This window comes from Malaya genurostris, chromosome 2 (genome assembly GCF_030247185.1).
Source record: "Malaya genurostris strain Urasoe2022 chromosome 2, Malgen_1.1, whole genome shotgun sequence".
Lineage (NCBI taxonomy): Eukaryota > Metazoa > Arthropoda > Insecta > Diptera > Culicidae > Malaya > Malaya genurostris.
This window is the reverse complement of record NC_080571.1, coordinates 292,162,907-292,190,661: the sequence shown is the minus strand read 5'-3', so window position 1 is coordinate 292,190,661 and position 27,755 is coordinate 292,162,907. Positions and strand designations below refer to the sequence as shown.

The 27,755-nt window shown below is 39.7% G+C and overlaps 2 protein-coding genes across 3 annotated transcripts in view; one reads left to right on the top strand and one right to left on the bottom strand.

Moving 5' to 3' along the window:
* Positions 1-327: 327 nt before the first annotated feature.
* The window catches only part of LOC131430575 (putative uncharacterized protein DDB_G0277255), a 349,494-nt gene continuing 322,066 nt past the window's right edge, over positions 328-27,755 (bottom strand). For both annotated transcript variants that reach the window (XM_058595648.1, XM_058595649.1), the window contains 6 exons: positions 12,469-12,575; positions 12,309-12,405; positions 2,102-2,795; positions 1,781-2,039; positions 1,313-1,719; positions 328-1,236 (listed from right to left, as the gene is read on the bottom strand). In XM_058595648.1, coding sequence (XP_058451631.1) covers positions 1,130-1,236; positions 1,313-1,719; positions 1,781-2,039; positions 2,102-2,795; positions 12,309-12,405; positions 12,469-12,575 — 1,671 coding nt within the window. In that variant the 3' untranslated portion in view covers positions 328-1,129. The remainder of the gene's footprint in view (positions 1,237-1,312; positions 1,720-1,780; positions 2,040-2,101; positions 2,796-12,308; positions 12,406-12,468; positions 12,576-27,755) is intronic.
* On the top strand, positions 25,339-26,705 carry LOC131430576 (cytidine deaminase-like). Its single transcript, XM_058595650.1, has 2 exons — positions 25,339-25,685; positions 25,752-26,705. Exons 1-2 carry the CDS (start codon positions 25,625-25,627, stop codon positions 26,156-26,158), a joined length of 468 nt encoding a protein of 155 aa, XP_058451633.1. The 5' UTR covers positions 25,339-25,624; the 3' UTR covers positions 26,159-26,705.

The following is a 27,755-nucleotide window of genomic DNA, read 5'->3' as shown; positions in this document are numbered from 1 at the left end:
ATTTTATATTGCCACATATCGTAATCTCAAATCTACGGGCTTGGCGACTAGATTTTACGGGTACCAACCAATAATTGAAACCTCAATTGATTTGCAAAATGTTGTCGACGAGACAAACTCACTCATAGTGGCAGCAGACTTGTCCATTTCGGATTGTTTGATTTGAGGTTGGGCTATAAACAATGAAGCGGACAGGCCACCCGAATGAAAGTTTATGTTCAAATGACAGCATAAGAAAAGTGTGCGCTTCCTTTCTAGGGACAGCTATCAGCTATGCCGTGAGTTTTGGATCAATCGGATACCGGAATGATTCTACAACCCCTCATATCAAATCAAATTCGATCGCTTTATTTATGTTTTTAAATACCATTCATTCTACAGCGGTTAAGAGAAAACCCCAATTTTGAACACATGCTATTATTATTCGCCATCTGTTGCAGGCATTGTTCAAACGTAGATCTACCGATTCCGACTAAATATCAAACTTGTTAGATTTATGCTATTGTATGTACAAGTTTTAGGCATTTAATCGAACCTCTCTAAATCTAAATGTAGCGCTTCGTTAGACAATCTACAATCAAACCAATCAATTACGCATTGAACGCAAGGGCAAATTTGAATAAAGGTTGATTCGAGCGCACTAGGTGTTCTAATTCAAAGGATTCCCCTGTATATGTAAGCTAGCTCAAACGTAAAAACTACTTTCTACTTTCTATGTTGCCGTATCCGTCAGGCTTACGGGTGTTTTCGGTATACAAATTCGATTCGTTAGAGACGTTCGTCAATTTCTTACTCGTCGATATGCGGTTATAGAACTTTCGTCTAACTATGGGTGCTGAATCAACAAGCAATTCAGAGTTGTTCACACAGGAGTGTAGAAAGCAATCCACAGCTAACTGGCTATCGAATATCAATGCTACGAGCTACGGAATATTTTAGGCTGAAATTGACGGTTATACATAAGCTACTACTGTAACTAGAAAATTTCACATTAGCTTTCATACTACTAACTCTACAAAATGTGTTCTATTATATGGAGAAACACCGTCTGTTGTTTTATTTCGTTAGAATTTATTTTCTCTGTTGATTGAAATTTGGGATTCATCGTGGTTTGCACAACTCCGGCTCTTCAAACGCGGGTCGGTGGTGTTCCCAGATAGGGGATGCGCTTCGGGCTGGGCGTGTTGGTTATCCACTGCCGGCGTGGAATCTGCTGACAGTCGGAATAGGAACGATCTGAACAAAGCAACAAAAAAAAAACGAATTAGTTTTGTTCGGAGTTTTTTTTGTTCTTCAGAATTGTGAATCTCACCTCTAAACTTCATTCCCTGGGATTCGCTAATGATGGCAGCCAGTGCCGGATGTTGGTAACGCTCGCGGGATGCCGCCGTTCCATTGCCATTGATGCTACTGATGCTGTTTCCGTTGTAGTGATGCCCATTGTTGTTGTTCAGCCCGTTGATGTGATGCTGTTGTTGTTGTTGTTGATGTTGTTGATGTAGCAACAACTGATGATGCAGTTGGTGGATGTTTCCATTGCTACCGATATTTCCCTGCTGTAGGTGAGCGTGATGTCCATTGGTGATGTGATTGTTGTTATTATTGTTGTTGTTATATTTGCTCTGCTCGAAAAGTTCGGCTCGGATCGAACGGATTGAGTTCTTGTTTTCCTCTGCGTTGTTCCGGGCGCGTAAAATTTTCTGTTCCTGTACGCTGTATCTACGAAAAAATACAAGGTTATCTGAAAAACGCATTCAAGACATTGGCAGGACTTCTTTACCTTGATCCGTAGCTGTTCGTGTTGTTGTTGTTATTATTGTTGTTAAGGAAACCGTGACGGATGCTGTTCGCCGGTGAGACTAGCGTTCCTCGAGAAGAGCTGATTCCGGTATCAGTTGTTTTGTCCTTGTTCAAGCTTTGGTTATGATGATTGTAGGCCGCAACTAGATACATATTGTCCCGACAGCTGGATGGACGGTGAGTTGAGGGCGGTGTGTCGAGGCCACTATCACAGGCGGAGTAATCCAAATCAGTGAGCACTAGCGGGATTCAGCGGGATTTACTTTTTTTCGATGTTCTAAAACTACAAAATGATACTCACGTGAATGTCTCTTGGCGTCGTTTCCGGCCGGTCCCAACGGGCGTCGATAAAGGTCATCATTGTCTCTGTAGCGTCCCCCACGACGCAGTTCCACTTCTTCATCTTCGTCGTTGATGATGTAGGTGCTGTTACCGTTGATGAAATTATCGGACAGTTTCTTAAGTGGCGAGTACGGGAATCCATTGTAGATGCTTCCACTATGGCTGCTGTAGCCGTTGCTGGAATTTCCCAAATGGTTGTGTCTCACGTTCGGAACCTTCTTCGGAGTGGAATGGTTCGTCAGCATTCCATTTGCCAGACCGTTCTCATTTATGGCACTCAGGTCCGGTACCGAGTCCGAGTGCAGGAAGTGCAAGTGGTTCAGATTGGTAGATGTTTTGTGATGTCGTGACATCAGCCAATCCTCGATGGCTCCCGAGTAGGTTCCTCCCAGGCCCAGATGATTGCTCTGCAGTGAGGCATGCGATACCGGAGCAGCCAGCGACGCACGTGAACGTGGTCCTTGCGTTAGCCGCAGGGCACGACGACGCTCCTTGCTGCTCAGGGTACATTCCTCCAGTAGCTCGAACCAATCTTCCAGACCCTGATCGCAGCGCAATAACACGCGACCTTCTCGCGAGCCAAGAAGCAAGCCGATTGCGCTGTATGATCGTCGGTTCAACCACTCGACCTTCTCTACATCTACCAATTTAATCTGGAATAAAAAAAAACAAGAAAACAAAAACGTGGGTGGGTAATGTCACAGACATAACTGGAGGACGTGAAAACGATTGAAACTAATATGATTCTTTCGTATTTCCGAATATCAACAAATATAGATTTTACAGGTGACAGAGTTCTACAAACGATACAATTCACAACTACTTAATTTTACAAATGACGCAATATTCCACTCTCACAGAATTTTACATGCTCCGATTGTACTCTGCACTTGGCTACCAAGTGCCGCTGTATAGATTTATATGTATCAATAATTCAATGAACAGATATGAGCCCTGTGGTTCAGTCGAGTAACCGATGTGCTTGTGATTTAATGTTTCTCAGTTCAAGTCGCGCTGCTTCTTTCGATGTTTTGTTTTTTTTTTTCATTTCATTCGAATTCAAGCCATGTAATTTTCAAATCACAGAATAATAAATATTCTTGAATATAAATTTGTGTGAAATATGACGCTCCATTTATGTGTGTGGCTGCTCGGCCATTCATGGAAGTTGACCATCAATGTCAACTTCCCTCTCTGAGCAGCCTAGATAGCCGTGTAGTGTCGGTAGCGGTTTCCCAACTGGCTAACTGTTGTAGACAGTGGCCGATCATTGTAACCGGAGGAATTAGCACCAAATAAAACGTACACTTTTTACGGAACAATAACTCGTGTCTCTGCTTTATTGCGTAGTTGATTTATCTCTATGTTTGCATGCAAGAGTGGGAAGTTTTGACAGGTGCCAAGATGCATTAGAAAAGGTAATCACAAAAGTGGTAAATTTATAACAGCTCTTCCCCCCTAGCAATTGAAATCTGAAGTAAACGTATCAAATTACAAATCAAGCCTTCTCGGTGGTCTGATGATTCTACCCGATCTTCTTGGAGAATGGTCGTTAATTGGTACAGCAGGATTCTCCAGAACAGTTCTCGATACAGGGAAATTCTCAGCAACCTGGTTCTTCTTATCCTTAACGGGCAACGATCGTACAGTAGGTATATCTTTACTGGATGAAGGTACACAGGGCGTCACATACTCCGTAGAAGCAACATTCAGATTTTCGGCTTCGGGTCCTGTACTGTCGTCTTCAGGAACAATTATATCGTACACGGTTCGGTTTGTAGTTAAATTCGGACTAACCTCTCGCAGCTGGTCGATGTGTCGCTTCCACGTTCGGCAATCGTCCAGTTCAATATTGTAATGCAGCTCACCAAGTTTTTCAGTGACCACTCCGTACTTCCATTTAGTTTTGTCCACATAATCTCGCGCTGCAACTCTCGTCCCCTCAGGAAGACAACGAACTTTTCCTTCAACGTCCTTCGAAACAGCCGCAGTATTTGGAATCGTCAAATCAAGACGAGAACGAATTTGTCGGTTGAAAAGCATCACCGATGGTGATTTCCCGGTCGCAGGATGTACTGTTTTCCTGTAACTCAAAAGAATATTGCATAGCTCGGCGTGCATCATAGTTTTATCGCATCGTAGACTCTTAAGTTTTGCCTTAAGGGTTTGAATAAACCGTTCAGCTTGCCATTTGTCGCAGGATGATAGGGCGCACCCATCTTGTGGTAGACTCCATTTATTTTGAGGAAACGTTGGAACTCATCCGATGTAAATTGCACTCCGTGATCGCTGACTAAAATAGATGGTATTCCGTACGTAGCAAAGTATTCCCAACAAATTTGAATAATCGTCGCAGTTGTGATGTTATTCAGGATTCGAACTTCCGGCCATTTTGAATATGCGTCTACCAGTACAATGAAATAGGTGTTCATGAACGATCCAGCAAAATCGACGTGAACTCTCTTGAACGGTTGTCTTGCAACCTTCCAACAGTGTGTCGGTACTTTGGCGGGTTCAGCCCTAGTGGACTGACAGTAACTACGACTTCCGGTGAAACCCTCAACGAGTGAACACGTCGTATCGTGTTAGTGCGGTGAAAATTCGAGTATTTCGCGAGAAAGAAAGGATTTTCATCCGTACTTCGGTGACTCCACGTTGTCACATAGCGAGGGTTTCACTTGTAGTCCAGTGAAAGGAAAGTCCATTGGACTATAAACGAAAGCTAACTGGCAATATAGCTAAATCGCTGTGCCATCAATCGGCGTCATCTCAAGTGAGGTGACGCCACCAGAAGTGAAGAAGAAGAAGAAGACAGTAACTACAATTTCGCACCATATTCTCTATGTCTTTATCGACTCCTTCCCACCAAACGTATCCCCGAGCCAGAGATTTCAGTCGGCATGTTCCGAAATGCGTGGAATGTAATTCAGCAAGAACCTTTCCTCGCAGACTTGGTTGAACGTAGACTCGTATTCCTCGCATGAAACAGTTCTGTTGAAGCGTAAACTTTTCTTGATCAACTCCGAAACGATCTTTTGGTTCAACGGTTCGGCCACTCCGCAAACCTTGAACCAAAACTTTCACATTCTGATCCGTAGAAGTGGCTTTCGATAATTCCTCTATGGTCAGCGGTAGCGTCTCGATTATGTTGAATTCAAGTAGATCAGATTCTTCCACTATATTTTTAGGAACTTGTTGTTTCAGCGGTAATCGTGAAAACGCATCAACATTGCAGTGCTTACTCGTCGGCCTGAGCTGTATGCTGTTATTAATAGACTGTAAGAATGTTGCATAATGTTGCATCCTTAGCGCAGACATCTTTGGCAATCCTTTTGTATCAGAAAAGATCTGCTTTAACGGTTCGTTATCCGTAATCAGCGTGAATCTTCTCCCGTACAGGTACTGATAAAATTTTCGTACACCGAAAATTATCGCGTATGCCTCTCGATCGACTTGTTTGTAGGCTTGCTGTGTAGCATTCAGTGTTTGAAAAGCGTATTGGATAGGGCTCTCCGAACCATCCTCGTACATATGGCTTAGTACAGCACCGACCCCGTATGGCGATGCGTCTGTAGCCAGTACTAGCGGCAACGTTGTATCGTAGTGAACCAGAAATTTGTCCGACTGCATTTCTTGCTTAACCTTGTTAAACGCTTCCTCGCATTGCTTCGTCCAAACAAAAGGCACAGTATTCTTCAGAAGATTGTTGAGGGGGTATAACATTGTACTTAGATTCGGAAAGAATCTACCGTAGTAGTTCACTAACCCTACGAATGATCGTACTTGATCCTTATTTTCCGGAACCGGCATGTTCTGGACAGCATCAATTTTCTTTTTGACTTTATGAATCCCCTCCTTGTTGATTAGGTGCCCACAGTATTTCGTTCGCAAAGAACTGGCATTTGTCCAAATTTATTCGCATGTTGTATGAACTCAGCCGCTTCAAAACATCTTGAAGTCTTTGTAAATGCTCAGTATCATTCGAACCGGTGACACGTATATCGTCCAAGAAAACCGTAACGCCAGGTATCCCATTCAGTACTTGTTCCATCAAACGTTGCCAAATGGCAGGGGCCGCCGCAATTCCATACATCAACCGTGTAGGCCGATACAAACCCTTATGTGTGTTCAAGGTTAGTATCTCTTGATCATCCTTTTCGATCTTCAGTTGTAGATAGGCCTGACTAAAATCGATCTTCGTAAACTTTTTGCCACCAGCTACGTTGACAAAGAGTTCCTCAATCGTCGGCAATGGATGATCGTCGACTTTCAGATTCGGATTGACCGAGATCTTATAGTCGCCGCATAGCCTCACTTTATTATTAGATTTCATCACTGGATCAATGGGCGTTGCCCACGCACTATGGTTTACTTTCTGTAACACACCATTTTGCTTCAAATAGTCAAGTTCATCCTCAACAGCACTTCGTATCGGAAATGGTACTGGTCGTGCTTTGGTGTACACAGGATTCGTAGTAGAAGTGAGTACCAGCTTCGCAGATAATCCACGGATTCTTCCAATCGACGGGTCATACAAATTCGCATATCATTCAACTAACGATTTCACAGCTGCAGGCGTAACACTCGGTAAAACAGCAGCAGCACAGACTGTATGTACACCGGCATAAGCAATATTCTGCATCTCTCGCATCCACTGGCGTCCCAACAACGGATGTTTCTTCACATTTGAAACGTGACTCGGCAATGAATAAATTTACCGCAGTACTCTGCTCTTACATTCAGCATTCCGTCGATATTGATTCGTGTATTACAGAAGCTAACGAGTTCCAAGTTTGATGGTAGCAATTTGTCGGCAGCAAAATATTTCTTCTTGTCCTCCCTACTAACAATCGTAACAGGAGCTCCAGTATCGACCTCGAATCGGATGACAGTATTGTTGACATTCATTTCCAACCAAAATTTGGAGGCATATGACTTGCCGTTTCCCTCCATCTTGCATACTTCATCCAACGTAATAACTTCATTCGTACACTGGCTATCATTAGAATCAGTATCGTCCAGTAAGTGAGCTTCATGTTTCTTTTCCTTTGTTGCCTTTAGACACACTTTCTGTAGGTGTCCTTTCATTTTGCAGAAGTGACAAACAGTCGTAATTTGCGGACACTCGTTTGCGAAATGAGCAGTGTTCCCGCAACGATAGCATCCTTTTTTATTCGACTCGACGCTTTCATTGTATTTCGCATTTGTATAAGATTTTTTTACCTTCGTTTTTGTACCGCTTCTAGACGATTCCATCAGATTAACATCCGGTTTCCCTTGTTTCGACTGAATCTCTCTACCACCCTTTGATGACAGTTCCATCGAAACAGCAATTTCTCGAGCTCGATCGAGGGTTAAATTACGAACTTCCAGCAGTCGAGATTGTATTGCTCTGTCCTTCAATCCGAATACCAACTGATTTCGCAAGGCCGTATTGAGGATATTCCCCAAAATTGCAAGTGATAGCGAGCTTCCGTAATGCTATCAAATACTCATCGATGGTTTCTTCCGGACGGTCATCTCCTTGCTTTCTTCTTTTGAAGCGAAAATTTTCCAGTATCTCCAAGGGCTCTGGGTTGAAGTCAGTCTCTTCCTCCCGTACTCCGAACAAAACAAAAGCACCTTCCAGCCGCTCCACCATCTCGACCATTTCATCCGGTGTCGGTCGAATGAGTCGAATGTAAATGATGATTGCATAGCAGCAGGAAAACCCGGAACATCTTCAGAACCGTTCGCAGTCGCCATCCTCGTCGTCAATTTAACTGTTGTAGACAGTGGCCGATATTTGTAACCTGTGCACCAAATAAAACTAGTACACTTTTTACGGAACAATAACTCGTGTCTCTGCTTTATTGCGTAGTTTATATATCTCTATGTTTGCATGCAAGGGTGGGAAGTTTTGACAGGCGCCAAGATGCATTAGAAAATGTAATCACAAAAGTGGTAAATTTATAACACTAACAATAACACTACGGTTCACCTGTACCGTTGGTATAAGTCCACTAAACAGGTAAGCCGTGTGGCATCCGGCAGAATTAGTTTCTACCAAGAATTGATCCACTGGTTTCCTGTTCCATGTCGTAAAAGGCCACAAAAATAGGAACTAACCACTCCTAAGTCAAGGTGTATTTCCGTGCCGATGACTGAATGGCTGCAGGAGCTTAAACAAAGCAGACGTGAACGGAATATCTTGGGGGTTTCCCTTACTGTGTTAAGCGAAGCTCTGGCACTGTGAACGACTTCTTTCTTCGCAACTCGTGGGATTTAAATAATAAAAACATTTGAAAAAATCCTTACATGGTTCGCTATAGGCGATTATAAGCCAATATATTTGGTTTCTTCTAGTTGTTGTACGATAAGTGCTGGAGATGGAGGCCCTTATTACCGTTCTCACTTCCACTTTCACATTCACTTCACTTACATGTCACTTCACTTGATTTTACCTATTACCAGTATCACGCATTGTGAAGTGATCGCTGTGGTGGGAAAAACAACTTTTTTCAACAAAATTTTAATGGCGTGATATTCATAATGACATCAAGTTCATTCAAGTAATTACTTTTGTCTTTGAAGCGACTTCCGTGATAAGGACCTACAATCACTTCACTTGATTTCCACCATGAAGTGATATTAATAATAAGGGTCACAGTCACTTCACTTTGTTTTCACCGTGTAGTGACACCGGTAATAAGGGCCGGAGTGTTCATTACTCTAATTGATAATGGTTAGAGTAGCACAAATCAATCCCCAGTGTAAACTTCTGCAAGAAGGTAAAGCTTCTATAGCTTTGGTTCAAGAACCATATTTCCAAAAGGGAAACTTCTACGTTGAAAAAATTGTTAAACACAGTCTTTGTTACCTTCAACAAGACCGGTATGACTAATCCACGTGAAGTGCCTCGAGCATGCATACTTGCAAATAGTTCTCTCGATGTTTCTCTCATATCGGATCTCACAACTCGGGATATTTGTGCTTTCACAGTTGGTATGACTATTGATGGCATAGACAGGAAATATGTCTATTGTTCGGCATATTTGCCGCATAACCAACCTTCGCCAAGCGATGACTTCAAAAAGGTTGTATCATACTGCTGCAAAAGTGATTTACCGTTTATAATCGGCAGTGACATAAATGCTCACCATATCATTTGGGGCAGCACAGATATAAATTTGAGAGGCTCTGATAGGATGGAATTTGTGAGCAGTACAAACCTGCACATAGTCAATGCAGGAAACCGTCCAACTTTTGCGAGATCTGGAAGAGAGGAGGTTTTGGACGTAACTCTCTGCTCTGATAGAATTGCGCATGAGTTGGTGAATTGGCTCGTCTCCGATGAGCTCGAACCTTCGTTGTCTGATCAAATCGTCAAATACAGATCAGACCAGGTTTGAATAGACCAGAAAAGCTTCCTGATGTCACGTGCGGGTGCTGGGAATCGAGCCCAGGTAAACTGCGTGAAAGACGACCACCTAAATCGTCCCGTTTTGCCTAAGGGCACAAAGTAATTTGCTACAAAAATCGCATTCTACGTAAAGAAATCCTGTTGGGACACCAAGTAGCATTCCCTTTCATAGAACGTACGCAGATTGTCATAACCAGCGGTAAAATTGAACGGGTGCCAATCTGATTTGAGTATTACTTCCTCGTCTTCTACGACGCTAAACGAACGGAACCATCCGAGCCTTGGTTGTTTCACGTTCGAAAAGGCACGATGCATGTCGATAACAGCGAGTAAACCGATTTCACCCGACCCCGAATGGAGCACCAGATGCATCAAGTGATGCATGCGCATTGGATCATCGGTTGGAAATTTGATTCAATCATCCACTTTTTCCTCTGCGCTTCGTTCCGACGAACGATGGTTGCAAAATATGTCCTAGCCCACAAATGCTTCTGTTATTGCCTGAGATGATCTATTTTGCCGGATTCGGAATCCTCGGTGGCTTTTTCGGGAAGTAGGACTGCAGTACCATCACTTTTCATTTGCACACATTCATCCGGTAGCGAAATGGTTCAATTTCTCTGCAAATAAATGACACTTAATTACCCGGATTGCCATCCTGAAGCCGTAGCGGTGGTGGTGATGGTGGTGGCGTAGTGTAAATTAGGATAGAATCGTAATTAGCCCAACTGGCAGAGAGCTTAATAAATTCATTAATTAGCTGTAGGCATCCAGGCAAGAAGGGCACCCGGCAATCGTACAATGTTACGATGGCTTTCACAAAGGTCGTCAGAGTAAGGCTCCGTGATGAATGGTTATCGTTAGCCACCGAAAGGAAAATTTCATCAAGTGAAAACATTTTTCGTCTAATTCGTGCCTCTTCGTTTCCTACCCTACAAAGAGATAGCGGAGAACGGAAATCCTTTTCACATTGTTGTGAATGACTGATTGGTGATTGACTTCATCGGAAACAAGCGGCGTTTAATTCGATTCAATTAATCGGCGAATTGTTAATTAAAACACAATTGATGAAACTGTTAACGTTCATGGATAGATGGTATCAATTAATAGAAACAATGAAGAAATTTGTTCTCTGCTACTGGTTCCGTATTTTCCGTATGGCAAAGGATTAGGAGTGGAAGCTTTTGGCTGCCAATCACACGAGTAAAGTAGCTTTAGGAAGCCAAACTCCGAAACTACTCACAAGGTACGATGCGTTTCCTTTGTCGCAGGACTCTCAACCCCATTGTATTACCAGCTGCATATGAGAGTTCTCGGGAAACAGCATTTTCACAGCCGACGTTTGCCGAACAATCGTCCAACCATGCGACGCAATGTTTGAGATGGAGACTAAGGTTCAGAATCATATTGATTCTTCGACGCCGGGAATGGGCGTCGATCCGTTTGGACTTGGTCGGATAGACTTCAATCGTTTGTAGAATTATTCCACGTCAAAACGCTGCCATTCGAGCCAAAAAGGAAACCACAAGCACCAGGCTGTCAGTTCATCAATGTTTTTTCTCCCCTGTATCGTTGCCTGTTGTACGTTGACAGCCTTACCACGAAAAGGGCTCCTGGAACGGACCGCACATAGAGGCACACGAGCTTAAACGATTTTCTATTCTGCTGCCGGCGGCGTCGATTGGAAGTACGCATTTTTGCGGCCGGATTCCTTCAATCCAGGCCTGCTAACAACCGAGGAAATCAGCGGGGCTGCATTTAGGTCTTGCTTTGGGAAAAGTGGTGAATAAACGACGTAGGTGACGACGACGACGACGACGACATCGGCAATATCGGCTGGAAAATGCAATTAAGCCAACTTTAGCGCCCGGTTTCTAGGATCGAGGCATCCACAAAAGAGTTCCGGTCGTTCCGCCAGCGACGACGGCTGCGGCATCAATATGTTTGTTCAGCGAGCTGAATATAAATTGGTTTTAATTGATTCGCCTGGAACGGCTTGCAGGGAGGCCGTCGTCTGTCGGCGACTAGATGCGATTCGCGCTGTTGACGTTGAGATTCGAGAGGTTTTCCTTTTCCGCTATGGATGATTGCTATGATGGATACAAAAAAAAAACTGAGATGGAATGCCCAGCCGGGTGCCGAAGCTCGCCTACTACGACCGATTAGAGCAAATGTTCTAAGTTCTACCTGACCGAATCAAACCTTTCTGTCCGTTCAGAACAGCTACTAATACAAGTAAAATAAATGGTGATTTCCATTTTCGAAACTGTCTCAGAAAAAGAAAGTTTTAATGCATCTAGTGTTCATTGCAAATTGCTATTTCATCTCAGTTCCAATTTCCATCTCATTCCTTCACCACATAACTTTGAACATTAATCATATCTTTAAACGTACCTGAACAAAACTGTGGAACGTTTTAAAACATTTCTTCTAGGTTTTGCCACACTTTCCAATTGAAAAAAAATAGTTAAAAAACCTTCAACGATCGCTTTTTTCATTTAAAATAAACTCACTTATTGATTTAGGAACCACTTTCGTCTGAAGTTTTACAATTCATCATGTTTCTGTATATTTACTAATCGATTCGTCTCGAAACATGATCACTATTTCACATAATTACACAACTATTCAATGTTGGATGACTTTATAGTTAGTAATGTTCACTTTCCACTTGTTTATTCGACGATTAAAGACTTCTGAACTTACCTGATATAATGCACTCTCGATGCTTACATTTCTATTTTAACATAATTTTTCCACTTACCTTGAAGATAAATTGACCCATATCGGAAATTTTCTCCGATGCCGAACCAGACGCTCGCTTGAAACAGTTGAGATAGTCACGCGTCAGAATGAAATATCTGCCAATAAAGCCAAAACAATTCGTTAGAAAACAGTGATAAAGACTCGAAGCTACGGCTAACCTTTCCTTCCATCTGGAGAACAATCGGTCCCGTTGCTGCCAAAGTAAACCTCGTTTGATCGGTCCGGTCATTTGAGCCACGGGGATGCGCCCAATCAGCAAGGATTTCTGGATTAAGAAAAGAGAACAAGAAGAACAAAATGTGTTGATAAATATCACATTGAGGATTGTATAATCATATTCATTTATTTGAATAAACTGCTCATTATTTATTTGCAAAATGTTCAATACGATATTGATTCAGTTTCAATGTTTCAAGAACAACTAGCTGATTTACGCGGCGTTGCTCAAAAATGTTTCATGAAGGCGAGGCCGAAAAAAATTCTAGAAATTGTCCTCCCCATTGATACTCTGATATTGTAATGAAACACAACTTAGGCGACAACCCGATTGAACAATACTCTGTTCATGTTCAGATTGCGAATGATCAACGTCCCATCTCAGATCTCACAATAATCACACTTTCCATGTTCGGGCGACTTGCTACACTCCCTCACCCTCAAAATTGCCTTATAATCTATTTTGATTAAACTTCCGTTTTGTCAGTGAACTTACTACAGATCTGTATCTGTGCTCTTCAAAATATATCGATTCCCACCTTTGGTACATGTGCCGAACTTGGTGGCGATTCGTTTAGTTGTTTCGTAGTTATGCTGAGACTTAAATACACTCGCGTTCATAGGAGAATGAAGACTATTTTCCCTTAGTTCTTTGAATTCCCCGGTAAAATAAAACCAGATGTTTTGAAATTATTTAAAGAAAATTGCGTTGTATTCAAATTGACAAAGCAATACTATCTACTACGACCTTGAAATTCTTGCCACTCTTTTGTTTTACAAAAAATGGGCGATAAAAATTTATTGACAGAAACCCCTCCTTCTAGTCTAAATGTCGATTATCTTTAAATTATATAAATTACGTCATTGACCCCCTCAGATGTCCTAATGATCATCTCTGAAGAGCAAGAAGTAGTTGTACCAAAGTGAATAGCAATCCGTTCAGTAGTTCCGGTGTTTTGCGTTAGGATTTGGAAAATGTTTGCATGGTCTTCAAAAATTATCGATTCTCGTCAAATTTTATGAATTTTTTTATGACTCCGCTTGTTAATGACACTTGCTACACTCCCTCCCCTATAAAAATACCTTTATGACTATTTCTGAAGAGCAAAAAATACCTGTGCCAAGTTTTATAGCAATTCGTGCAGTAGTTCTTGAGTTATGTCGTTACAAACATTACACTCTCTTTTTAGAGGCACTTACTACACCCTCCCCCTCACGAATATACTTATAATCATATCTAAGTTGTGCAAAAAGTATCTGTGGTCTTCAAAAAGTACCGATTCTGATCAAATTAGATAAATTTTTTGATTACCCCCTTTGTCAAGGATACTTGCTACGCTCCCTCCCCCCATAAAAATATTCATCTAACCATCTTTGAAAAGCAAGAAGTAACTTTGCCAAGGTTGATAGCAATCCGTTAAGTAGTTACGGAGTTATGCCACTACAAACATTACATCCCCCTTTTAAAAGGCACTTGCCACATCCACCCCCCATATAATCATATCTATATCGATTTTCGTCAAGTTATATGAATTTTTTCATGAAAAAAAATTATAAAAATCGCCACACGAAAATTTGTGAACTTCTTTGTATAGACGCCAAACAAAAACTAATCGTGCGATATGCGTCAAAATTTGACAGAATGTGTATAAACGTGTTGCCAACGTTGAGAGAATAAAAGTTTACCGATTGGACAAGCGCGAGAATTTTAAAATGAAAATTCCGGTTCTTTTTTTATCATAAGGTATGAGGCGTTCCACGCAAAATCAGCCGTCCAAAATTTTTTTTCAACATTTTTCGGTAAAGAACTCGAGAATATTCGATACGTATTTTTTATTTCAATTTTGAGATATGATTTTTTGAAGTTTTGTGTTTACAAAAAAAACAGCCTTTTTTCAACAGCCTATACTGTAAAATTTAATAAAGATACAAACATTCTTCCAAGACATGAAATGTGCGCTTTTTCCTTAGCTTTCAAATAAGTGATTCCATAAAACAACCTTTAAAGCTAGTTTCATGAAAAAAGTTTAAAATTAATAAACAAATAAAAAAAATTCAACTCAATCTTGGAAAAGTTTCAGAGTGGAAAGATTAATACTAAGACAATCATTTGCGATATCATACATTTGATAGGTAGGAAACACCTAACGACTAATTGTTTATTTTAAGTGTCACCAATCAATTAAATTCCGCATAAAAAAGATGATAAAATCTATCGTTTTTTTACTGTAAAATTAATCAGAACACTTGTAATTTACAATTGTTTTTGTTTTGTCTTAGATTCGTCAGTGCATTGCAGTTTATGTGTAACTGTTATGCCACTTCTTTACTGATGTGCTGAACGAAAACGTTGTGTTCGGCTTACACTGGCCTATTCAGGTAGTGGTCATTCTGGGGTTATCCTATGTTTGTGCTTAGCACACATAACCTTGTTAACTTTTCTTTACGTTTCGTCTTAGACTTCAGTGCAGAACAAAAAATGTTTTGCAGGTAGTATTAACTTTACGCCTGCTTAACGATTTATGCTGAACAGCTAGGTGGCATAACCGTTCAACATAAACTGATTTTGCTTGTAGCCAAAACTAACCCAGTTCCAACCCTAACTGCTGTCAAATTCATACATTTGACAGCAGTTGAGGTCAAAACTAGGTTGAGTTTTGCTTCAAGCGAAAACGCCATAAGACAAAACGTAAAGAAAAGTAAAAAGGGTTATGTGCCCTAAGCACAAACATGGAATAACCCCTAAATGGCAACTTGTGACTTATTCTGGAATAGTAGGTATAGAATTTTACCTTAAGTTTTTTCATTATGAAGTCATTTGACTTTTTAGAAAAAGTTTATAAGTTTCACGCATTCTTGTAAAAAGCTTCAACAAAAATATTATCATTTGAAGATAATCCGTACTATGACCGGACACTTTCGCGATTCCCATCAGACAACCCAATTAACTTTCCTCCAGAAGTTAATCTTTCCAACGCTTCCTCGTTTGCTTTCTTGTTTTCCCAAACGGACAGGATGCTGCAGCATGTTGGTTAGCATCGTGATTATTTTTCCTTGCCTCTTTGTCGGCACGGGAGGACAAACAAAAACAACGCTAACGATAAAACTAATAATTATCTGGGAAATCCCTTTGGTGCGTCGTCCTCCGTTCATCCAATAACGAAAATGGGATCCACGAGCCGCAACGACGGAAACGATTACCGACAACGTCTCTCATCTGTAAAAGTGTAACGTACCGAAAATTATTAAAGATCCAATCGCTATCGTTTGCCATCCGAAGCCATCAGCGTAGTCATGGTTTCTGGAAAGTTCTGTGATCACATCCCTAAGATAATAATGGATAAGAGGAAATAAATCCTTCTTTAGTTCGTCGATAACCGGAGCCGGAACGGGAGCAAATAATACTTCCCCGATTGCATGTGCAATAAAATGTTTTGCAAGAGATGTTTGCCAACGGCCCCGGGGAAAAGTGACTTGCCTGGTCGCATACCATCCCTATTAACTACTACTACTACTACTACTATCTATCTATCTATCTATACAAAGTTCTTACGTGATGTATTCGAAGCTTTGAAAATGTCGTTTATTTTTCCGCTTGGACGAAATTGGTTTTCCATGACATGAAAGGAAATTTGTTATTTTTTTTCTCTGCCTCGCCAAAGTCCTTCAATGGAAACCACTGATTGCCTGATCCCGCCCAGCCATACTGCTTCCACAAGTTGCCACATTCAATTGCTAAAATGTTTTCCTTTGGCCAAGGCTTTCCTATGGTATAAATTCTAAAATTAGACCCGCTACTTTTTTTCCCCGGTGGCAGCGCGGTCCATTAGCACGAATGGAACAACATCAGACACTGGCTCGTTCGGCGTGGCTTGAGGGCTTAAGCGAAGTGTTGTTCATATAACACTCGACTCGGCGAGAACTGAAGAGGAAATCAAGATCCTAAACTTTGCAGCCCATCTTCCGTCCGAGAGGCCGGGGCCGGATCTAGACTGGCAATATTTTATGTAAAGCACCCAAGCTTTGAGTCCCCCGCGGCAGGCAGATGCACGCAAAAGAAAGGGACAAAAGCTCCGGAAGGTTGCTTCCTTGGTTTGCGGCGGAATAGCGGTTGGTGTAAAAGCGGTTCAGCCATCAGCTGTTCCACTCAGTCCAGCACCATTTTATTGTTGCTCGCTTGGGCGCCAACACAACGTTTCGGGACGGCGCCGAGATTGTAGAACATTAGCACATTTCTCATTCTCAGCTAGCCAACCGTTCGTTGCAGGACCACGCGAATGGATGGGGAGGAGAAGGGGGTCAAGTCCCTTGTAATTGAGGGTACTGATTTTAGAGGGTGCTCGCTGTTGTAGCCGTCGTCGTCGTCGTCTCGAAAAGGAGTACTCCATTCTTTATCGTGATAACGGGGACTGAGTTTTTACGAAGGTTGATGAAGGAGATGGTGTTCAGTTTATTAGAAGCATAAGTTGCTGGTTTGCTTTGAAGTCGTGTAAAAAGTTTTAAAATACTGTTTACTGCCACTTTAAAGGTGCTATGATAAATTTGTGTTAAAGAGAGAATGGTTTTTTATCACGCCATCGTAAATTTTACCAGGAAATGTTCCAAGCTAGATCTGCTAACAGCTGAGGAGTTGGTGAGGTATTTTTCATTTACCGGATTTAGGATTGATAAAATGATAAAAGAAATCTGATGAACTATGGAATTTCGAACACTCATCAGAAGTTTGGCCAACTAAGCGAAAACGAGAACACTGCGTTGTTCGCAAAACATAAGCTTAAGGAGCGTACACGGGCAAAATTCCGATTCTAAAAATGAGCAAAACGAGTCATGATTTGTGGAAAATAAAATAGTTTCATGTTATGATAATACATCATGATTAAAACTTCTCGGATCATGATCTATTTGGACTGATTTCGCTGAAATTTAAACGTAACGCACTTGACGTTGTTGGGTATAACTTCAGGCGTGTTTCTGCTACGATGGTAATTTTTGCAACATAAATTCAGGCGTTATGTGTGATTTTTGCAACGTTAATTTTTGCAACATACATTCAGTGAAAAGCACGACAACAAATAAAATATTATGTTTTTGAAAAACGACGACGCCTATAATAACGTGTTTACTTGGGTTCATTGCTTCAGTTTTGATTTTGTGTTTCAGAATTTAAACACTTAAATGAACTACATAAAAAACACGTGTGAATCGAACTTCTTAAAAAAAACTCTATGTCGAGTTCTTGCAAAAAAAAAACGTCTTATTTATAATATTTAGGTAAATCAATACAGCTTGTTTCGTTATATCTATGAAACAAATTAATCAAAGTGGTTGAACAAAATATTTTTCTGATTTTCGTTACATGGTTTTCCAAATTCACAATCGAATTTATTTTTTGGTTTACGCTCTCGGAATATTATTTTTAGCTCGGAATATTAGGTTTAGCTCTCGGAATATTATTCTAGCAACAACGCTCACATCAAATATGTAAGAATACATTCAAACAAAATGTAATGTTGATGTTTGTCAAATGAATAGCGTAGCCGTGCTTAGTTTCTTATGATGTCAATTTTCGGTTCATTATCATTATTTTAATGTTATGTTTAATTCTCTATCAGCCGGTGGGTAAAACAACACGATTATTAAATGAACATGCTTAATCAAATAACCATTTTCAGCAGGGCTTAGTAGTCAATATCTGCTTTTTGCTTTAACATTAATCTATTAAGCAATCTATCACATCACTTGAGGCAGAAGGTTCAAAGTGATATCCGGATAGAAAATTAGAGTTACGAGCTTTGAAAGAAATGCATTCTTCAAGTAACGCATTTTCGAACCATGATTAATTTTCATGGCAGAAGAGTTATTGCTCATGGTTTCATGATAAGTTAAAATGATTGTTTTCATGATCTTCTAATCATGACAGCAGTAACGGATTTCTTTCCGTGTATCGAAAATAAGCTATCCACATACATTTGTGTTGTACGCATGTATTTGTGATGGTTCTTTATGCTCAGATCACAGCATGCTGTGCGTTTGGCTATCAGCTTTCGATTCTTTACTTGTTTGTGCGGTTTAAATTCTGCGTTTTCAAAATGTCGCGTATTGAAAAGGTAGTGAACATTAAGGTTCTGGACACATGGCTAAGTGAGAAGGGTATTACTATGCGAACATTAGCGAAGCGGTTTGGAATTCATCATGCCAGTGTTAAAACCATCATCAATAAGTTTGGGGAACACTACTCATTGGATGAGCTACCAGGAAGAAGCTGAAAATCCAGTTCTTCCAATCCGAAACTGGGCCAGAAACTGGTATCTTTAATCATGAAGAACTAATCAATGTCAATACGTGATTTGGCCAAAAAAGCAGGAACGAGTGTCGGAATGATCCAGCGTATCAACAGGCGAAATCACCTGAAGACCTACAAGAAGCAGAAAATCTCGACACAAAGTGTAGAACAGAAGAAGCGAGCAGCAACAAGGGCCCGGAAAATGTATTCGCGTCTTTTGCAGTGTCCGGATGCATGCGTTTTGATGGACAATGAGACTTATGTGAAGGAGGACTCAAAACCCGTTCAGATACACAATACTTTGCTGTCGTCGTTGGGGAGGATGTGAGCGATGCGGACAGGTCGATTCAAGTGGCAGCTTCGACCCATCGAACGTAACTGGACAATCGTGAAGAGGGTCTTCAAGAAGACTGGTAAGGCAGCTGGGAACATGCAGGAGTTCAAAAAAATTTGGTTTTATTCATGTCTGACGGAGCTGCCTCGCAGTACAAAAACTTAAAAAAAATTGCAAGTCTCTGTAAATTTAAATCAATGTATAACAATGATGCTGAGTAGCATTTTTTTGCAACTTCTCATGGTAAAGGACCATGTGATGCACTCGGGGGGGACTGGGCAGAGCAGAGAAGTCGAAATGCATTCACGACCATGTCTTTTTGTTACGTGTCACAAGAAGAATATGAACGGGGTGTGACCGAGTGGAGTAGTATTTATAAGGATACCAAAACGATTCCAGGCACACAGAAATACCATTCTTTCGTTCCGATTTCAGAAACCACAATCGTCACAAGACTGTATTCCAATGACGATGCACGTAGTACTCATACAATTTTCAAAAACTTAAAACCTTAAATATAATTAAGAATTATTCATGTACATGTAATAATTGTAGATATAGCAAGCAAATAAACAATTCATGGAAATATAAAAAATGGTGTTATAATTACATATCCAAGTATCTCAAGAACAGCTACTTTTAGAAGAAAGGATATCATGAACAAATTTATTGCCTTTAACCTGTAGAATAATATTCTACTGTTTAAATGATTATCTTTCAACGAGAACTTGAAATTTCGAATATATCTGTAAATTGTTTTAGCTGTAACTTTTTCATTTTTCAAAAGGCATCAATCTGTAGGTTTTAATAAAAGCTTTAAAAAAAATTATCCAAAAAATCGAAATCCTGATTTATTTTTAATTTGATTTTTTTGGTTCATTTTGAAATAATTGAGAAAAAAATCCAATTTTTTTCAGTGTATATTTTTTTAGAGTGCCCTATTAATTCCCTACTGGACACCATTTTTGTACGATGAACGGTTTCCGAATTAAAACGAGACCCGTAAACTGTTTAAGCTGTAATTGCTTCATTTTTCAAAACGCACGGATGGGATAGCCATCAATCTGTAGGTTTTGATAACAGCTTTAAAATAAAAATTATCAAAAAAATTAAAACAATGCTTTTTGCCTTTCTCATATAGAAAGGTTATGCAATCACTGTGAAAACCGACTTTTGAACCGAGGCCCGGAGGGCCGAGTATCATATACCATTCGACTCAGTTCGTCGAGTACGCAAAATTTCTGTGTGTGTGTGTGTATGTGTGTGTGTATATGTGCGTATGTGTGTATGTAACGTTTTTTTGCACTAACTTTTCTCGGAGATGGCTGAACCGATTTTCACAAACTTAGATTCAAATGAAAGGTCTTGTGGTCCCATACAAAATTCCTGAATATTATTTGGATCCGACTTCCGGTTCCGGAATTATGGGGTAAAATGTGCAAAAAATTGTGAAAATAAGTGCACTAACTTTTCTCAGAGATGGCTGAATCGATTTTCACAAACTTAGATTCAAATAAAAGGTCTTGAGGTCCCATACAAAATTCCAGAATATTATTTGGATCCGACTTCCGGTTCGAGAGTTATGGGGTAAAATGTGCAAAAAAAAAAAATATGTGTTTTAACTTTTCTCATAGATGACGCGACCGATTTTCACAAACTTAGGTTCAAATGAAAGGTCTGGTGGTCCCATACAAAATTCCTGAATATTGTTTGGATCCGACTTCCGGTTCCGGAGTTATGGGGTAAAATGTGCAAAAAATTGTGAAAATAAGTGCACTAACTTTTCTCAGAGATGGCTGAATCGATTTTCACAAACTTAGATTCAAATGAAAGGTCTTGAGGTCCCATACAAAATTCCTGAATATTATTTGGATCCGACTTCCGGTTCGAGAGTTATGGGGTAAAATGTGCAAAAAAAAAAAAAAATAAAATATGTGTTTTAACTTTTCTCATAGATGACGCGACCGATTTTCACAAACTTAGGTTCAAATGAAAGGTCCTATGGTCCGATGCGTTATTCCTGAATTTCATGCGGATCCGACTTCCGAATCCGGAAATATAGGGTAAAGTGTGTTAAAAATTGTACACCATCACTGAAAATGGGGTAAAACCTTAAATTTTTTTTTAAATCGACCTCAAATCTTTTCCAATTTGATGGTTTTTATCAGTAGACGGTCAAACAAACCGATTTCGGTTATTCTTTTAAGAATCGAAGGAAAAATTTTTTTTTCGCCTTTTTGCCTTTCTCATATAGAAAGGTTATGCAATCACTGTGAAAACCGACTTTTGAACCGAGGCCCGGAGGGCCGAGTGTCATATACCATTCGACTCAGTTCGTCGAGTACGCAAAATGTCTGTGTGTGTGTATGTGTGTATGTGCGTATGTGTGTATGTAAAGTTTTTTGCATTAACTTTTCTCGGAGATGGCTGAACCGATTTTCACAAACTCAGATTCAAATGAAAGGTTTCGTGATCCCATACAAAATTCCTGAATTAATATTCGCATCCGACTTTTAAGAATCGAAGCAAAATAATTTTGAAGAATTTCACAGTATTATATATGATAGTATGATTGATATGAGAAAGGAATCATTACACCACTAGGTGGATTAAAACATGTTTTTTTATTTAACTTTTTCGGAATATTTTGTAATTATTGAGAAAAAAAATCAAAATTTTTTTTCAGTGTATATTTTTTTTCGAGTGCCCCATCGATTCCCTACAACTTCTTCCTGAACGCCATTTTTGTACAATTAACGGTTTCTGAGTTACAACGATTTGAAATCGTGGCAATTTTGGTGAAATGCAAAAATACATACGCCCTTTTTTAAAATCAGTCGTGAGTCGGATTGACCTCTCCATGGGTTCAAAACTTATGGTTTGCCATACTGAAGCCATGTTCAAAGTTTTATCCAAATCGGAGAATGTCGAGTCTGATGATCTGCTAAGCATTTCTGGAATCAATCGCTCAGCAGTTTCAACAAGTCTGTCCTTTTTAGGTTTTCAATGGATTGTTTTGCTTTGACACTTCTCATGAGTTTTTGGCTTATAACCAACCAATTTCATTGTTGTTTTCTTTGTGCTGTCCTTCAGCAATGATGGTGATAGATATATAGAAACAATTTTTTTGATTTTAATTACAAAATTAGTTGTCAATGAGAATTTCGTGTTGAATTGAAATATTGCTGGTTTGTGTCCAGGATATTCGCCAACTTAACACATTCTCTAAAAATAAGAGTTTTTTTCAGCAAAGTAATTTTAACTAATTTTATAGTTATTTTTGAAATTTTAACAGAAATTTTAACTAATTTTATAGTTATTTTGGAAATTTTGTTGTTAAAATCACTAATTCAAAAACAGTAATCCGAATTAGGCGCAAAGCTAATTTTGGTCGTTCCGTGTGGAAATTTTGAATAGAAAAATTTAGTAAAACAAATAAAAATGTTTATTTTACTAAACTAAACATGATGCGGCAGGGTTCGGTAGGGTGCGATATCGTCGGAACGACAGAAGTGAGCTGTAATATAGAACATGTAAATACTAGTACTACAAAACTTATTGAAAAATCGGTTGCCTCGGGAAAAAAGGGGGCCACTTCAGAAATTTTTACTCATATATAAAGAAGGTTAGGTAAGTTTGTTTGTTTGTAACGGCATAACTCCTGAACTACACACAGCGGATTGCTATCAAACTTGACACAAATAACAGATCGGCTGAAAAATTCGTATCGTTTCTATGAGAGGGCGCCACTAGAATTAAATCCATACCATTTTCAGTTAGTACCAACCTTCAAAAGATACGTGTATAAATTTGACAGCTGTCTTATTATTAGTTTGTGAGATATTGCATTTTGAGTGAAGCTACTTTTGTTATTGTGAAAAAAAATGAAAAAAAGGAATACTTTTTGATGTAAAAAAGTGCCGCCGATACCAAAAAATGGCTTGATGAGTGTTATCCAGACTCTGCACCGGGCGAAGCAACAATTCGTAAGTGGTTTGCAAAATTTCGTACTGGTCATATGAGCACCGAAGACGATGAACGCAGTGGACGTCCAAAAGAGGCTGTTACCGATGAAAACGTGAAAAAAATCCACAAAATGATTTTCAATGACCGTAAAGTGAAGTTGATCGAGATAGCTGACACCCTAAAGATATCAATGGAACGTGTTGGACATATTATTCACGAATATTTGGATATGAGATAGCTTTGTGCTAAATGGGTGCCGCGTGAGCTCACAATCGATCAAAAACAACAACGAATTGATGATTCTGAGCAGTGTTTGGAGCTGTTATATCGAAATAAAACCGATTTTTTTCGTCGATATATAACAATGGACGAAACATGGCTCCATCACTTCACTCCGGAGTCCAATCGACAGTCAGCTGAGTGGACTGTACGCGATGAACCGAACCCAAAGCGTGGAAAGACTCAACAATCGGTCGGTAATGTTATGGCGTCTGTATTTTGGGATTCGCATGGTATAATTTTCATCGACTACCTTGAAAAGGGAAAAACCATCAACAGTGACTATTATATAGCGTTATTAGAGCGTTTGAAGGACGAAATTTCAGAAAAACGGCCTCATTTGAAGAAGAAAAAAGTTTTGTTTCATCAAGACAATGCACCGTGTCACAAGTCGATGAGAACCATGCTGAAATTGAACGCTGTATCGCCTCTGATGGCAATTATGTTGAATTATAAAAACGAATTTTGGCAAAAAAAAGTGTGTTTCTATTAAACGATACGAACTTTTCAGCCGAACTGTTACTTATTGGTCATTAGGGTATTTTTATGGGAAAGGATGCTTAGCAAGTGTTCTGAACAGGGGAGGTCATGAAAAAAATTATCAAATTTGACGAGGATCGATGCTTTTAGAAGACCATAGAAACATAGATATACCCTAAGATATGATTATAAGGGTATTCGTGGGGGTGGGTGTAGTAAGCGCCTTTGAAAGGGGGGTGTAATGTTTGTAACGGCATAAAGACTGTCCCAGAAAGTATGGAATCAACCAAAAACCGCTCACTAATAGTACTGTTGTTGTACCGTTGAATTCCACTATGTTATATCACGTCATTACACTCTCACAAAGTCACTATTTTCACAGTCACTATTTTTCCGAAAGTGTATAAAACGTTATAATACAGATACGTATTTCGGAGTGCTATTTGCATCCTTCTTCAGTGTATCGGTTTTATAAGTTTATTGAAAGAAAGCTGCAATGAAGTTCCTTTTATACAAACGTAAGTAGGTAGAAACGTAAGTAGGTAAACCACAAAATGAAAGGTAAAAACAGGTAACAGAAAACTGGAAGAGTTGAGTAGAAAATGTTGAGAATAATATTCTGTTGTTGTAGTCTAATATTACCAGTATATCGAATAAAATTTGAATATCTAACACTTGTGAATTATTCACAGCGAAATCAAAGTGCGTCCATACTTTCTGGGACAGTCTTTAACTTCGAGACTACTAAACAGATTGCTATCAAACTTGACACAGATACTTCTTACTCTTCAGAGATAGTTGTAGGCGTATTTTTATTAACAAAACATATCACCGAGTTCAACGTGTTCAACATAGTACCAAACAAGGTAGTAACTGTGAAAATTTTGAAACAAAATTCCTTGAAACGCTTTTTATCGTTAATCGATTCCGAACCTTTCTTTATCAATAGTAATAATCATATTTTAATTACAAGATAATCGATTATTTGTAAAAATCTATCATTTTTCACTACACTAGGTCTACTGCAGCAACCCTTGAAATCAATGGAGATTGAGTTGGATCGTGAAAGCTGAAAACCTAAAATCGCCGAGGGATATTGGCTGCATTGGCAGCATATTTTTTAAACATGAAACGAATACCGACCCCACGTAAAGAAACAAAATATACTCACATTTCATTATCACTTAATTGTCAGTGATAACAGCACTGATGAAGAAATATTTCAAATTGAGTGATAAGAGCAAACAGATCATCATCCTTGGTGCCAGTTTCTGCTGTACAAAATACAATCTACTTGGTAATTTAGTAAGAGATTAGTCCAAAATCGGTGTGGTGTTATTTTAAGCGTTTGAGAAGATCGTCTGTGTAGCTGCTGATAATATAAATGCAAATTTTTTCCTCAACCATTGTGTTGAAGCTCTCGTGCTGCTTAACGTCGAAGGAACGCACATTCAGTCAACAGGCTGCCGGTGAGTAAGGTGAAAATTATTCAGTGCCAAACTTTCACTGTTTGCTCATTTTTGTTAGCTAATCAAACCAGCATTCTCCGGCCTACTACAAAGCATTGAATGAAAATCAACACCTCATTTTGTTTCGCAATGTTTGATATTGAATAAGTGAGACGTTTCGTCTACGACTCGTCAGGGCATAACAGTTTAAAGTGTGCTGCCGGTGCTATTGATCGAGCCAAAGTGACTCCACAAAACTTTTAGATTTGGCACTTGCACTAGGCATCATACATCAACATATAACACAAATGACTAATACTCAAAACGGAACAGTGAACGGCGAAACAATCGTGGACTTCGCTTCTCTCGGTAAGTTGGATCAACTTCCTTTGGTTTTTGGTAATCTTTCTTATTCTGTGTTGGATTTGTCTTCAGATTCCAAAGTACAACAACTGGTCAATGCTGCCATTCAGGTGCGCTGCAATGCGTACTGTCCGTATAGTAATTTTGCAGTGGGAGCAGCCCTCAGGACGACTACCGGAGAGGTCTTTACCGGGTGCAACGTAGAGAATGGGGCGTTCGGGCCGACCGTTTGTGCCGAACGAACTGCTATATGCAAAGCCGTCAGTGAAGGATTTCGCCAGTACGAAGCTATAGCGGTAGTTGCTTACCAGGAGACACAATTCACCAGCCCCTGCGGAACGTGCCGGCAGACTTTGTCCGAGTTTTGTGATCCGGATTTTCCTGTGTACATTGCAAAACCAGCGGCCGCTCGTGTTATGGTAACGTCACTGTATACCTTGTTGCCGCACGCATTTTCATCATCCTTTCTGAAGAAGTGAATGACCCGGTGGCAATTATGGGTCAGAAAGGGTTCAATTAGGGTTGTAGAATTAATGTATAATCCAGCGTAATCTTTTTTTCGACAAAGTGATCCTTTCGGCTGAATGGCTTTCGGCGAAACGACTTTCGACGAAATAACCATTTTCATCAACGACTGTCGATCACAGTTATTATATATCTTTATTGACTACTTCGACCAAAGGTTCTCGATTACTTCCACAAATTACACAGATGAACTTGATGAATCGTACAGCAATATGCGATTCCAAAGAAAAAACCTTCCTTCTGTTTCGAATGATCGGTAAATTTTTCAACTGAAACTTTCGGTAACCATAAGTAAGCATCTTGTAAGTTTTCACTAAACGATTAGTTGCGTACAAACTGTTTCACACACATTTTGTTCAGTAAATCTGCATATCAATAGAGTACGGTAAAATAAAACATGTCGTAGTCAATTTAAAATTATTTTCTTACTACCGAATGTCTGTAAATTCGATAACAATAATAACAATTAACTGTCAAACCGACTTTGTAACAATTGTAACAATTAACCGACAATTACTTTGTAAATTTAAAAAAACTTGAAGTTTGGGAAAATTTCTTACTTAGGTTTTATAGAATATATAATCAAGCGAAAGCGTTTTGACGTTGTTAGTTTGATAGAGAAATTGTTGCTAGTAAATTCGACTGTATTTCATATAATTGAATAGTTCTTGTTCATTTGGTCTCATCATCTGTGTTCGCTGAAAATTATATTAGAGCGATGGTATTGTGTTATTTGAGCGACAAACCAATACTAATTCTGCACTTCAACTGCAAATTTGCTACACTTGTGACCGCTTCATTATTGTTTTACGATTCGCTATAATGGAAGATGAAAAAAAAACAGCTGTTCGTTTGGAATGACAGCTCCCAGTTCCAAACGAGCAAACGACCTGTCAATTCAATGTAAAGCCAATGGAATGTTTTGAATTGTTGCCAAACTTACGGATGAGATGTCGTCACTCTGGTTATAGGCACTCTAGTTTCAGCCTTAGCCGTGGTAATAAGGAGCTTTTTTTTTCGCAAATCAAAGTTATTTACATCTGCGCAAATTGGCATAATGAATTGAATGGAATGGGTGTAAAATCGTACCTTTTTAATAAACTTGCTTCCGAATCTAACATCTGATGATGGCTTGGCGGTGCAAGTTCAGCAGTTGACAAAGTTAGTTGAAACCTTGAGTGATAAAGTAGATCGTTGCATTTCGAATACTGATAAATCTAACCAGTAGCGTATCTAGGGGGAAGGGACACTCGCCCCGGACCCAACGTTTTTTAGGGGAAACGTAGGGGAAATTCAGTTTTTTTTGCTCACTAAACCAACGATGGGGGCGGGAAATCTTATTTTGCCCCGGATGCCAAATTTCCTCGGTACGCCACTGAATCTAACTCGTCGAAGAATGTATGGCCAAAAGTCGGCTTTGAACACCGCCGTCGCAATGAAGGGCAACCGATACGAACATCTTCGGATTGTGGAACAAGTTCTATTGACCTTAGTGACTTGTATTTACCCATATTGAAACCACCGATACATACACCGAAGTTTTGGCTCTAC